General features: G+C 37.2%; 1 protein-coding gene across 1 annotated transcript; it reads left to right on the top strand.

Moving 5' to 3' along the window:
- The first annotated feature begins 2,317 nt into the window (after positions 1–2,317).
- On the top strand, positions 2,318–3,323 carry LOC100917608 (olfactory receptor 9K2-like). Its single transcript, XM_031939504.1, has one exon. It carries the CDS (start codon positions 2,328–2,330, stop codon positions 3,270–3,272), a length of 945 nt encoding a protein of 314 aa, XP_031795364.1. The 5' UTR covers positions 2,318–2,327; the 3' UTR covers positions 3,273–3,323.
- Positions 3,324–15,372: the final 12,049 nt, after the last annotated feature.

Below are 15,372 nucleotides of genomic sequence, written 5' to 3'. Positions count from 1 at the left end.
CAAACAAAAAGTCTCATTCTGCATTCGTTGAGTCAGAAGGTAGGTCTTTTACATGGTGAATTCTGAAAGTTCAAGGAATCTTTTCATTTCCCTGGATCAGGTTTCTATATCTGTGTTACAGATTGTCCTATGCCCAGATAGTACCATTCCCTTTGGGTATAGAAGAACATGAGAGTGAAATTTTCCTGTTCCCAAAATAACATTCCTGGGGAAAATTCTGTATATTTGCCCCTAACCTCTGGAGATCACTCAGCTTGCCTTTTATAGCAGGGGAAAAGATTCCAAAATCTAGGTATTGTAGAGGCATGTATCCAGTCTGAAATGTAACTGAGGGTAGCTCTGGCAATTTCTCAGATCAGCATACCCCAAGAAAATCTGGGGTGGCATTATGGAGGCAGCACTCTCAAATCTGCTTTGCCTGGGGACTGAGTGGGCACCTGTGCACCAACCCAGTTGGCTATTTCTTTTACCCTGGCATTCAGTGAAGAAAGTAAGACTGAATCAGGAAGAATTAAGTCAAGGACAGTAACTGATGAATTTAAGGTGAGAAATCTAGTTCTGGATTTGGGTCATTCCTACTCTGGTGAGTAAATATTATTGGATAATTTAAACCAGAGAAGCAATGATGGGAATAACAGAATAATTAGATGCCCCTAGCAGAACTGCATGGGAAAACAGAATGATTCTAGAAAGATTATTGGCAGGAAGAGGAGGAATATGTGTTCAGTTGGAAGTAATTTCACTCCTACTAAAGCCCTATTAAAAGAATTAGCAGAGAATTCAGGGATTAATTATCCGTTCTATGTAAGATCTATGCAAAGGTTAATAGACTTTTATTATGAAGTGGAATGTAAAAATTAGCCAAATCTGAAGGGCTTGAAAAAGATGTGGAAAACAAATTATAAAAAATAAAGAAGGGGGAAATTGTGAGAAATGGATGGACATTTGTTTTCCACAGTCATGAAAATTAAATTGGAGAAATGAAACTGAAATTAGAAAACTGAAATTCACAAGGACATCAAGGAATAATCAAGGGCAGGGACTAACTTTTATAATCAGGGGCAGTGACCTGATATTTGAAAAAGGTCTTTTGTTCTTTGCCCTCAGCCCTCCTTTGTTACCCTTCCCTCTTCTAGAATGTAAGCTCCTTGGGAGCAAGGACTGTCTATGTAATGAGGGATGGAGATTCATGACATGCAACTTTTGTAACATCCAATTAATGGAGGAGGGACTTGTGCTTCAGGATAGGAAATAAAATGCTGCCTTTGGGGTCTCAATGGGGTATCTATTCACCTAAGCATTTATGCAAGAATGGAAATTGAATCTTTCCTGCTTCATCAGGGAGTCAGTGGAGTTCTTGGTAGACTATTTTGTTTCTTAAAATCGTAAATGATCTGTGATTTCATTGCTTTGGGGAACTCCTGAATGAAAGATATCTATCAGTATAGGTCAGTACTTTAATCTGCAATTTAAAATCTCATGGAATTGTCTGAACCACTGAGAGGTTAACTGACTTTCCTGGGATCACACAGTAGCATGCATCAGAAGCAAAATATGAACACCTAAGTTTTCTTTACTGTCAGACTGTTTCTCCCCACTATGCTATGCAATTAGGTGACATAATGGATAGAGAATGCTGGACCTGGAGTTAGAAAGTTCTGAGTTCAAATTTGTTCTTGTACAGATTTTGCTGTGTGACTCCTAGCAAACCACTTAACTTCTGTGTCTCAGTTTTCTCAAAATGGGGACAATAATATAGTACCTATTTCCTAGGCTTTTTATAATCATGAAACGGCAACAACAATGGATCAGAATGGAAAGATTTTGAGCTCCTTGAGGGAAGGAGCCTTTCCTTTGTCTTTCTTTTCATCTCCAGAGCTTTGTATAGTGCTTGGCACTGTAAGAAACAAAATATTTTACCAAGAATTCCACTGACTCACTGATGAATGCAGGAAAGATTTATTTTACATTCTTGCAAGAATGGGTGCCCAGGTTAGTAGACACACTTTTGGAAATTCAAAGACAGTGTTTTATTTATTGTCCTGAAGAGCAAGTTACTCTCAGGATTCTCTGCACCCAAGGAGCTTACATTCTTTTGGAGACAAAGTTCACTGTGCTCTAGTTCAAGTCTAAAATCACCCCATTTTTTGCTCTCCTTGTGAGTTTCAATTTTCTAATTTAGGTTTCATTTCTCCAATTTAATTTTTATAAGTCTATGGAAACCAAATAAATTTCATTCACTTTCTCACAGCACATAGAAGCCATTTACCAAATATTTATTGACTTGACTTTTGACCTTGACTTGTGCCTCTTACCAGGTGTGTGCCATGAGTGAAAGAGGAGCAGACAACCATTCAGAGGTGACTGACTTCATTCTTGTAGGATTCCGAATCCGCCCTGAGCTCCATACTCTCCTCTTCCTGCTTTTTCTGTTTATCTATAGCATGGTCTTTCTGGGAAATGCTGGCATTATAACTCTCATCCTTACTGACCCCCGATTGAACACACCCATGTATTTCTTCCTAGGCAACCTCTCCTTCATCGACCTCTCCTGTGCTTCTGCTATAGCACTGAAGGCCATGGCCAATATCTTATACATGAGAAATACCATCTCTTTCACAGGCTGTGTGATCCAGCTCTTCCTCTTTGCCCTCTTCATGGTAACAGAAGGTTTTGTTTTATCAGCTATGGCTTATGACCGCTTCATAGCCATCTGCTCTCCTCTGCTCTATACTGTTCGCATGTCAAGATGCTTTTGCACCCAGCTTGTGTTGGGTTCCTATCTTTGTGGCTGGTTTACAGCCATTCTCCAAGTAAGCATGACCTTTTCCTTGTCTTTCTGTGCCTCTCGAGTCATTGATGATTTCTATTGTGACTCTCACCCAATGGAAAAAATCTCATGTTCTGATATTTTTATCCACAAGATAGTGTCATTAACTTTGGCTGGGGTCATTATTTTTCCTACAATTGTAGTCATCCTGGTGTCCTACACTTATATTGTAGCTACCATCTTGAAAATCCGCTCTTCTGAAGGCCGAAAGAAAGCCTTCTCAACCTGTAGTTCTCACCTGGGGGTTGTGAGTTTGCTCTATGGGACTGTCTTTTTTGTATATGTCATTCCTCCTGACAGTCCTGAGTTACGCAAAATAGCTTCTGTATGTTATACCCTTGTCACTCCAATGTTGAATCCTCTGATTTACTCTCTAAGAAATAAGGAAGTCAAAGCTGCTTTGCAAAGAATTGTGAGGAAGAGAAAAAAAGCTTTATTCTAAATCCTTTCTTTTCTCTTAATTGCTTTTTTCAATGTGAATTCTGTAATCCTGAACTGCCTTAATTGTGCATAGGGATAGAAGCTAGACCTGTGATTTCATAAATGTAAGGAACTATCAGATGAGGAAACTTCCTCAATCAATGCAAGTTGGTCCTTTCTCTGCAGTTTATCACAGAGAATAGAATAGGATTAGTTATTTTTGAAGTCATTTTCCAGTCATGTCTAACTATTCATGATAACTATTCAATATTTAGAGTTTTCTTGACAAATATTACTAGAGTGGTTTGCTGTTTCCTTCTCCAGCAGAATGGGATACTGAAAGTAATGATATAATAAGAATAAGAATAGTAATAAGACCATACATTTATATGGTGCTTTATATGTGCCAGGCACTATGTTAAGCACTTTACAATTATTAGCTAAGTTGATCCTGAAAACAACCTTGGGAGGTAGGTGCTATTATTACCCCCATTTTATAGATGAGGAAACTGAAGGAAATGGAAACTAAGTGATTTGTCCAGAGTTTCCACAACTAGCCTATGTTGTCAGAAGCAGCACTGGAATTGCAGTTCTTTCTGGCACCAAGGTCAGTTCTCTTTGAACAGTACCATTGTTGCTCTTACTAGTCTCCCCTAGAACACAAGAAATTTTCTGTGATATTCTTCATTCATTCTTAAATGTTCATTCATCTTCTTAAATGTTCCACCCATTCTTTCTCCATGCTAAAATCTTTTTTTTAAATATTCTGGACCTCAGAGGCACATTATAAAAACATTCGCTGCAAACCTTAATGTACTTAATTGTCTTCTGACAGCAACTGAGGCTTGAGGATTTGATTGCCTGAGGTTTCTGGATGCCTTCAGAATTGGTAAACTGGAAATATACTTTAGAAGACTGATCGATCATTTGGGAGTTTATTTCTACAAAAGGTGTGCATGGGGGAAGGGGTAAAATGTACAGGAATTAATGAATTTAAAAAAAAATACTGAGTTTATGTTGTTTTTTAAATGTCAACAGAATTTTTACCTTGAGTCAGGTGTGTGTGGAAAGTGAAGGGGATGGAATAAAAGTGGAAGAAAAATAAGATACTTTAATAAGTACTTTAAAAAAGTACTTTGCTGGCTCATCATAGAGATCAATGAGAAAAGAGGCTTATTGTCTCTAGTCCCTTGACATATCCTAGAGACAGAAGCTGCTTAAATGGCATTATTCAATGGCATTTTAATAATCTTCATCAGCTTATATATTCTCTATAATCTGCCATACCTTTCTTGAATTCATAGTTGCTCCTGGGATTTATGCAAATGATCAATTATTCACATTAATAGTTTGAAATAAACAAGAAATTCTAGAATTCACTTAAAAATGTGAATATCAGCTAAAGAGACCATTTTAATGCGTGAGATTTCTGGAAATTTGCATTTTAATTTGATAAACCCAGTAGATTATGCTTGGCTTGAAATTCAGAGACCAAGGAACAAAGAAGTCAAGTCATCTAATCAGAGAAGGTAATTCCATTTCTGCTCTTACCTCCCCTCTTCCCCCCCAATTCTCTGAATAGCAAGCATTCTTCCTGGTCTCTATTTTCATTCTGTCTATACAAAAGAGGCCGCAAAGAAGTAGATAGAAACTCAAAGCAGACTGTGTATACATATTCTGTAATATGTACATACATGTGCTCACATGTATATATTGATGTGGTCAGTCCATGAGATTTGGGAGAGTAAAATGAGTCGCAAAAAAAAAAAAAAAAAAAAAAAAAAGATTGTGAAAAAATGAAACATGTCTCCTTATCAATAGTTACCTTTATTGACAAGAAAAGGCCATGGGTAAAATTTAAAGATGGTTTTTTCAACATGCTTTAAGGAAAGGAAAGATTATGTTGCCTACAGGAGAAGAGATATAAGGCAAGAGTTGAAAAGAGAAAAGATATTTTTAACAAAGTAGTCTGTTTGTTTGAAGGTGCTAAGTGTTCAGTCTTCTAAGGGGACCTGGACCAAAGAAGTAGCATTGAGATCTTAGAGGTTGATTAAGGTATAAGGATTGATTGGAGATGCTAAATAGTTAAGTCTTCAGACAGGACTTGGACAAAGGAAGTGGATGAAATGTCATTGACTCATTTCCTTGTTGGGGCACGGTATAGAAATTTTGGTCTCTATTATCCTACCAAAAATAGGATTGTCTGGGAAAACTAGCTTCTTTGTAGTTTTTAACAATAAACTGGTTTATGAAGACCACATCACGCATGTTTATATGTATATATTTACACAATCAGTATCTGAATCATTTCTTTATGAATCTCTACAAGCAATTTGCAAATCAAGCAGACTTCCACTATTGGCTATGGCCTCTGATTAATCAAGGATTCACTGAGTGACAAACAATAGCAGATAAAAGTCCAGACAAAAGCAGATTTTATCTCTTCTGACTTCTGTTCTTTGCCTATTAAATAACACTGTTTGCTTAATGGTAAGAACTGAATACAGTATTCTGAGTGCAGCCCTGTGAATGACCTAGCATCACATATCCCTAGTGTTGAAAAGACTACTGGGAATTTATTCAGCTGACTAAAGGCAAAACATCATCTGAGGCATTCAAGTTGTCTGTTCTTTTTCTTAAAGTATTTGGACAAAGAGATTCTAAACTCTAGACCAGTCATGTCAAACTCAAATTGAAACTGATCCCTGAAGGTTATATATAGACTTAGAAAATCACAAGTTACATTATCTATGTTGTGTTCTAGACCATAGTAACCTGGCTTCGTGTTTCACAATCATGCATGTCATCAAAGATGTATTTATACCACTTTAATGAAGTTGAATGAAATGATAATGTGATGTAGACTAATCTTGTCTTCTGTTTATCTCCTTTTTATCCTTTTGAATGACCTTGTCATGGTTGACCATGGTACCCAATTCTATTTTCTTCACTTAAATCACCAAATCTTTTAGGTTTTCATCTCCTAAAGTGTATACTGAGGGGCACAAGTCCAGGTCAAGACATGAATTCTTATCTTTTGTGCCTACAAGCCCTTTGTTGATATGTGCCATGGTTTCTCTGTGAGGACAATCCAGTGTCCTATTGGCCTTTGAACTGAAGTTTTGCATTGCCAATGTGCAATTGTGCCACATTGTGCCAATGTGCATCTCTTGCCAGTGAAGTGCAGCATGGATAAGCAGATTAGAAAGAAATTCTTTGTTTCATCTATGACATGCAACTAAAGAAAAAGTGAATCGTGTAATTCTCCAGTCTTGAACATTCCATCACTCTCCATAGCTAAGAGAGTTTGTGTCATTGCTATACCTTCAGGAACTAGAAGGGGAGAATAAATCTGTTTTAGAGAAAGCTTCAGGGTGAAGGTGGGGAAAACAAAGAAGTACCTTGCAGTACTGTGCTCTTTTAGAATGATTTCTTCTTACTGCAGGTGGTGGTGGGTAGTTTCTTCTTAATAATTTTCATTAAAACTTTTAAAAAATGTTAAAATTATTAAAAATGTGATTGGGAAAAATAACATCATATAAAAATAAATGTTAGTTTAATTGAAAAAATATTTGGATTACTTATCTTGTTAGACTGTGAGATCTTTCAGGACAGGGATGATATCTGATTGACTTCTATGGATGGCAGGGAGGAAAGGTGTTCTAAATAGTGGGCCCCCAAAGGCTATACATAATTAATAAAGACTACAAAAGATCCATTTGTCTGATCACACTTCCTTGTCTATAGTGCAAATTATTTATATTCCTCACCATGTCAGATAAAAGACAAGACCCTTCACATTTTTCTTTTGTTTTTTCTTCCCATTGGGTTTTTTCCTGAGCAATATTACTGGTTTCTGTTTGTTGAAATGCAACAATTTTAAAGTTAGATATAGAGAGTATAATTCAAATCATTCCTCAGGATTTGAATCAATAGATTAATCCTTTCTCAAGCCTCTTCTGGCTTCTCTATTTATGTCATTCTTAAATACTTGCTTTAACACAAGGTTATCATAGATGGATTAGTTTGGGAGAATAAAAAAAGTTTAAAAAATGAAGAAAGAGAAGGTTTTGATTATCTATGTAGATAGGGGGAAAATTTTTTTAAAATTTTACTGGAGTCAGAAGGAAGAAAAAAAATCAGTTTAAATCCTCAATTCTCACCATCTCAACTGTTTACTGTTAGCAGATTATTTTATTTTAGCCCTGACTGAGGCTAAGCTCTTGAATCCCTAAGCATGAAGTCCTCTGATGCCTCTATTAAGAGCCTGATAAATTAATTGTCCACATATTCTTTTGCATTTTCAGTCTATTTTTATTTCTTTTTGCATTTTTTCCTTTTGTTTAATCTATAAATATATGTATGGATCCTAAACTAATTTTTCGATTTTAATCCTACTCAATTTTTGTTCTCTCTCCCTCATCAACAAATATATTGAATTGATGAGGTTTAGATTTAGGGAACCAAAATGAAATTAGGGTTTCTGGTGGTCAGGGAGTTAAATGATAAGGTCTAGTGGCAGGTTTGGGGTTCAGGGAACCAAATGGAGAGGTTTGGCTCCCCTGCAGCCCCTTGGAATTCATCACAAGGGTAGGGTCCTAGTTTTGGGGACTCCCTTCTGGTGGCACAGAGATCCTCTGTAAAAGAATTTACAGACCCGCAAACCTAGATTGACAAAAGAGCTTTATTATGGGGATTGGAAGTAAGGTTAAAAATCCTGACAGAGAGGCATAAAGTCTGGTTAGGGAAATAGGTGAGGATAAAGAGAGGGTAGCACTGGAAAGAGTATTCCAGTGGACAGAGGTCCTTGACATGCCAAGCATGGAGCTGGCATGTTTGGAACCTCTGCAAAGAGAAGTTTTTAGTTTGACTCTTTTTATAATGAGATTTAGCTGAAGGAGGCTTGTGGGTGGAGTCCCAAGCTGGTTCCTCCCTGGGTTTCAGAGCCGACCCCACCCAGATAACAAGGGTGAAACTGTTTGTCCCTTGGGGTAGGGTCCCTTATTGAGGCAGAGTTGAAGGAGATTTTCTCTTTCAAGGATTTTCAGAGTTTCAGGGTCCTCTCTTCAGAATGAGTAAGCTATAGTCATTAGCTCTGATTTTTTTTAACACATTCACACTCCTTGAGACCTACATGGTTAATGTTCACAGCACTGTTCAAAGTCACCAATGACTTCTTAAAAGACTCTTCTTATAAGAGGTGGACTAAATAGACCTTAAGGTCCACTATATCCTTGGATAAAGAAATGACAAAGCATTCAACTGTCTTGGCCAAAAAAACTCCAGAACAAAAGTCCATGGAGACACATAGAGGAAGGCACAAATAACAGAAAACTATGACATAGGTACCTTCTAGTATTGAAATTTTATGGCTCTAGTTTCAGGTCTATTTTCATCACAAGACTAAATTTGGAATATCTGTCCTTTAAAAAGTCCATGAGCATAGTGCTTTAAAATTTATAGAAAACTGTTAACTTATAGAGAACTACTTTCAAGTAGTTAAACATTTAGTCTATGATTTGTTCCTTGATGGACGACTAAATGGCATTAATGATTTGTAATGAGTGAGGAGAACATAAGTTTCCATGGCCAAACATGGGAAGGTCATCTAAAGGAAGGTAACATAATTAGCATGATAAGGCAACTTATTATCAGTGAAAAAAGAGAGTGACCATATTCTCTCACTAATTATATATATAGACACACACACACACACACACACACAAAGTTAAGAGATCTAAAGACATCATCACCATCATTTAAAAAGTGCCTTATAATTAACCAAATTCTTTTACAAATATTATCTCATTTTATCCTCATAAAAATGTGGGAGATATTGTCTGTTATTATTTCCCTTTTATAAGTGAGGAAACTGTAGCATACAGAAGTAAAGGGACTTGCTCAGGGTCACCCAACTAGTATCTAAGGTGGATTTTTTTTTATATATTATAACTTTTTATTGACAGTACATATGCATGGGTAATTTGTTACATTATCCCTTGCACTCACTTCTGTTCTGACTTTTCTCCTCCCTTCCTCCACCCTCTCCCCAGATGGCAGGCAGTCCCATACATGTTAAATATGTTATACTATATCCTAGATACAATATATGTGTGTAGAACTGAACAGTTCTCTTGTTGCACAGGAAGAATTGGATTCAGAAAGTAAAAACTACTTGAGAAGAAAAATAAAAATGCAAACAGTTCACACCCATTTCCCAGTGTACCTTCTCTGGGTGTAGCTGATTCTGTCCATCATTGATCAATTGGAACTAAATTGATCCTCTCTTTGTCAAAGATATCCACTTCCATCAGAATACATCCTCATATAGTATTGTTGTTGAAGTATATAATGATCTCCTGGTTCTGCTCATTTCACTCAGCATCAGTTCATGTAAGTCTTTCCAAGCCTCTCTGTATTCATCCTGCTGGTCATTTCTTACAGAACAATAATATTCCAAGACATTCATATACCACAATTTACCCAACCATTCTCCAATTGATGGACATCCATTCATTTTCCGGTTTCTAGCCACTACAAACAGGGCTGCCACAAACATTTTGGCACATGTAGGTCCCTTTCCCTTCTTTAAGATCTCTTTGGGATATAAGCCCAGTAGTAACACTGCTGGATCAAAGGGTATGCACAGTTTGATAACTTTTTGGGCATAATTCCAGATCGCTCTCCAGAATGGTTGGATTCATTCACAACTCCACCAACAATGCATCTGTGTCCCAGTTTTCCCACATCCTTAAGGTGGATTTTGAACTTAGATCTGTCTGACTCCATCTACTGTGATATCAAAATAGATTTTTACAGAACTTGAAAAGAGTTGCATAGGACAAGAAGACATGACCAGTTACAACAATTTGCATTACAGTATCAGTCATATCATAGGTCCATCAAAATACTGAACTAAATAGATTTTAAATTTAAATTTAAAATTAAATAAATTTTATTGGAAAGCTACAGGGGAGTTTTTAATCTTAAAGCAACCTAACTATTATCTAGTCTATCACCCTACACAATGAAACATCCCAATGTGATTTCATGGAAGGAACATTGGATTAGGATTTAGAAAAAGAGGGTTGGTGTAATGGGCTGAGGTTTGAGTTGATGCACTGAGGTCCCAAGTCCGTGAGGCTAAATAGTAATTGGGCTATACTCTATTAATATACATGATTGAATAAAGAATGGTCCCTGCCCACTCTCCGTGCAAGTCCTGATGTGTTGTAGAGGAAATGACGATTTTGGTGGGTGGAGGCAGAGGGAGACAGGAAGAGAAGCTGGGAGAGATTGGGCCTGGGTTTGAGACTCTTAGCTGCTGGTCGTGTGGCTGCTGGTCTAGCTAGCTTCTTGACTCAGCTGCACACATTGCTATCACCGATTCTCTTCCACCTCCGATCCTTCTTCACTGAGAATAAAGACTGACGATTTTCCCCTAACCTGAATTCCTGACTCTGGCTGATTTTAAAATACGCGATCTTCACAGGTTGGAGCCCTCTAATTATCCCTTTTTGTGGGGGTTAGGAGTATGGTTTCACTGGTTGGTTTGATGCCAAGTGGAACCAATCAATCAATAAACATTATAAAGTACCTACTCAGTGTCAGGCATTGGACAAAGTGCTAGACTACTCCTAGATGTCACCCCCCCATCTCCTGGATCCTGAAAGTCCAATGTCAGGGGAAATTTATCCCTTTAGAGGACAAGGAACTATCCCACTTCTACAGAAGCTGAAAAAAATTAGTTTCACCCACCTTGTTGCCAGAAAGCAATTTTCCTCTTAACAATTTTATTCTTTGATGGATTCTCAGAAGTCTAATATAAATCCAACTTAATTAGAGGAAATATATTGCATATATTCAGATATATACATATACATTTAAACACATATGTTTCTATAGATTTTTTTCATTAGAATTAGTACATATAAGTATACCCTGGAATAAAGGAATACACATTTGTATAGCATATACTATGTGCCAATCATTATGCTAAGGGCTCTAAAATATTTTCCCATTTGATCCACATAACTATCTTAGAAGATTGTTGTTATTATCCCCATTTTCATATATCCTTAGCTGCAGAAACTTGGGCAGAAAAAAGTTAACAGGGTCATATGGCCAATAAGTGTCTCAGGCTAAATTTCAATTTAAGTCTTCTTAAGTGAATCCAGATCCAGTGTTCTATCCAATGTGCTACTTAACTACCATAAAAGTGTTGACTCAACATTTATCAATGGTATCAGTTCATAATTCCCTGATTCAGCAATTTACATAATGTTTTAAGATTTTCAAAGCACTTTACCTATGTTATTCTATTTGATCATCATAACAACACTATGAGGTAAATGCTATTATTACCCCCATTTTATGAGTGAAGAAACTGAAATTAAGAAATTGATACTTAACTAGGGTCACACAATCAGAAAACATATGACATAGAATTAGAACTTAAGGGTCAGGGTCCTCCTTTAAATGGGTGGCCACAGTGTGACAGGAGATTGGAGTGGCCCGGAAGTAATCTCTGTGGGCATAGGACTGCCCCTTGGGTGGAATCCTGTCCATATAGAGATAGCTTCTTAATGGGAGAAAGCTCTCTCTCTGATTGGCTGTGTGTGTGACCTCACAGACCTTCTATAAGCCCACTGCAGGCAGCAAGTCGCTCCCTTTATCCTGGGGTAGCCTAGCTGAGTGGATGGATAGCCAAGAAAGGTAAGGAGGTTGATAGTGAACACTTGGGTCTTTGAACCAGGTGTTCACTAGAGAGTTAACAAGTCAAGGCATTATGTGAATAGGTATAATAAAGGCTTTAAGTTTGCATGTGGCTGGCTGTTCTTGAGTGCACTATAGGTTATTAAATTATGATTCAAGAAATCATGGCCAGAGGCCTCTGAAGGCCTCAAAGGAGGTGAGTTGGTAGAATTAGTTGATATTGCAAAAGTCAGTGGCCAGAGGTACTCTGAGGGCCTAGGAATCAGGAGAGACTGGTAACAGTAAATGCTTTGAGAGCATGTTACATTAAGCCTTCCCAGAACATTTACAATTTTTATTTAATTATTTATAAATAATAAAATTTTAGTTATTACTCAAAATTATACTGGTTAGTTGTGTTTTAACCCACTATTTCTTTAATGTTGCTTTAAAAAAAATCTCCTCCCTCTTTAAATAAGTACTTTTCCCTTTTGATTAATTTTTTAAAAAATTACTTTGATGTTGATACTCCCCTTCCTGTTTCTGTTGTTATGCCCTTTTCTAAATTCTGATGAAGGGGGAGGGAAACTGTTCCCTTAAAGATTATTACTCTGAGAAATGCAAATTAAGACAACTCTGAGATGCCACTAAATATCTGTCAGATTGGCCAGAATGACAAGGAAAGATAATGTGGAATGTTGGAGGGGATGTGGGAAAACAGGGACACTGATACATTGTTGGTGGAATTGTGAATACATCCAGCCATTCTGGAGAGCAATTTGGAACTATGCTCAAAAAGTTATCAAACTGTGCATACCCTTTGATCCAGCAGTGCTACTACTGGGCTTATACCCCAAAGAGATACTAAAGAAGGGAAAGGGACCCAACATGTGCAAAAATGTTTGTGGCAGCCCTGTTTGTAGTGGCTAGAAACTGGAAAATGAATGGATGCCCATCCATTGGAGAAGGGTTGGGTAAACTGTGGTATATGAATGTTATGGAATATTATTGTTCTGTAAGAAATGACCAGCAGGATGAATACAGAGAGGCTTAGAAAGACTTACATGAACTGATGCTGAGCGAAATGAGCAGAACCAGGAGATCATTATATACCTCAACCACGATACTGTATGGGATGTATTCTGATGGAAGTAGATATCTTCGAAAAGAGAAGATCTAACTTAGTTCCAATTGATCAAGGTTGGACGGAAGCAGCTACACCCAAAGAAAGAACACTGGGAAATGAATGTAAACTGCTTGCATTTTTATTTTTCTTCCCAGGTTATTTTTACCTTCTGAATCCAATTCTTCTTGTGCAACAAGAAAACTGTTTGGTTTTGCACACATATATTGTATCTAGGATACCCTGTGACATATTTAACTTGTATAGGACTGCTTGCCATCTTGGGGGTGGGGGGGCACAGGATGAAGGGAAGGAGGGGAAAAGTTGGAACAGAAGTGCAAGGGATAATGTTGTAAAAAAATTACTCAGGTATGGGCTCTGTCAATAAAAAGTTATAATAATAATAATAATAAAGATTATTACTCTGAGATTGTGTCCCCTTTGATCAGGCTCTCCCAGGCTCCAAGGAGTAGAGACAGAACCCAAACCTTTCAGGATAAGAAAAGCAATACTATTCAGGGACAAATCAACTCCCATAGAAATTTTAAATTCTCATTCAATTGAGGAATCCTGATCTAATCAGCTCTGGCTGTCTCAGGTCCCACCAAGAATCCTGGTCTGATCAGCTTGGGCTGTCCCATCCCCCATTACGATACCCAATATAACAGATTCCCTCAACTAAAGTCTTGTCAGATGGCCCTAGGTAGCTTGCTCAGCTGCCAGGACCTTTCTGCCCACCGGGAAAGCATTTTCAGTGCCAAAACTCCATTTCCTAATAGATCTTTGCGATTATAGAAGTCAGACCCCTAGCAAACTGATTTCTATCCAACAATGTTTTCATTTTGTAACTAATAATTGGGGAACAAGTGAATTCTGTCATTCTAAACCTGTGGCTGATCTAAAGGGGATATTTAACAACTTTCTTATTGCCACTAATCTCTTGACCATCAGGATTTGAGAGCATCATTTATACTTTAATTTCTTTTTCTTGTTTCTATTTCCTCTACTTTGTACCTTTTCCATTCTTACTTCAATTGAGTGACTTGTTCAAAATCTTTCTTCCTCTCCTTTCCTTCATCCTCTTGTTTTTCAGTAATTTTTTAGAGTACATATTCTAAAAAGTTCTTTGCTTTGGTCCCATAATTATTTTTCTATTTATTATATTCTGACCTTTATTGGTCAGTTATACTCTCATTTGTTCCTTTTTTGTTCTGTGTCCCTCATATAAATAAAGCTTCTGAAGGACCAATTTTGAGCTCCCTGTACAAATAAATTTCTTTGCTATCATTCTTATGAATCTTACTCCACCCTCAGTTTATTGTTTCATCATTCTAAGAAATACCAATTTATGAGGGAAGCAATGTTGGATAGAAGCAGCACTACATAGTCATTTGCCTTGTGACTCAAATCATGTGGCTATAACCTTTGCCTTTCCTAAAGATTATGCTATCACATCTCTGACTCTATATACTTCTCCCTTTTTGGGTTTCAGCTCTCTCTAGGAACTCACATTTCTTGGTGGAATGGTGCTCACTCTGACATAACTCTTTTGGAGGTTACCTCTCAATGAATAGATGTGCCCTATTCTATATTTACCCTAAGGTTCCCATCTTTTAACACTTTGCCCCTCAAAGGAATAATCTTCAGAGTGACTCTTCTTCCTCAAGTAATGATGCTTTTAAATTCTGCCCCTCATCATAGTTCTTTTCTATTACCTTTCAAATTTCTATTACAGCAGTCAGTCAACAAAAAGTTATTAAGAACTAATTCTATGCCAGGCATGTGCTAAGTGCTGAGGATACAAATAAAAACAAAAAGAAAGATGATTCCTGTCTTCAAGGGCATTACATTACATTCTAATGTGAGGAAGATAATACATAATAGGGGAGCTGAAAAGTGGAGGAGAGAAGAACAATATACTCAGGATAGAGTGGTAAATTCCAAAGAATGAAGGATTGCTGGCCTGGATTCTTCCTTATGAGAAAAATGAATATTAAATAATCAATATTGGGGAGTTCCAGGATTTTCCTCTGAAGGGCAGGGTGGATAATGAAATAAAAGAGTCATTGCCCCACTCAACTAGAGAACCTTCCAAAGAATTTAATTTAATTTGAATTCTTCCCCGGTCTACTCAGCATTGATTGGGGATGAATTATTTGACTAGATAGACTAGAATACCTACTCTTCCCAGGGCATATAAACACTAAGAAGTAGTCATAATTCATCTTTGATTAATGACATGCCAATTTAGCCCTTTGTTGACTACTTGTTAGCAGTAGATGAGATTGATTGTAATTTACTGTCA

This window comes from Sarcophilus harrisii, chromosome 5 (genome assembly GCF_902635505.1).
Source record: "Sarcophilus harrisii chromosome 5, mSarHar1.11, whole genome shotgun sequence".
NCBI classification, from domain to species: Eukaryota; Metazoa; Chordata; class Mammalia; order Dasyuromorphia; family Dasyuridae; genus Sarcophilus; species Sarcophilus harrisii.
Note: the sequence above shows the minus strand (reverse complement) of the source record. Positions and strands in the feature narration are given on the sequence as shown.

What these genes read in the sequence shown, in the direction of transcription:
- LOC100917608 (XM_031939504.1), top strand. Translation starts at nt 2,328, where the DNA reads ATGAGTGAAAGAGGAGCAGACAACCATTCAGAGGTGACTGACTTCATT.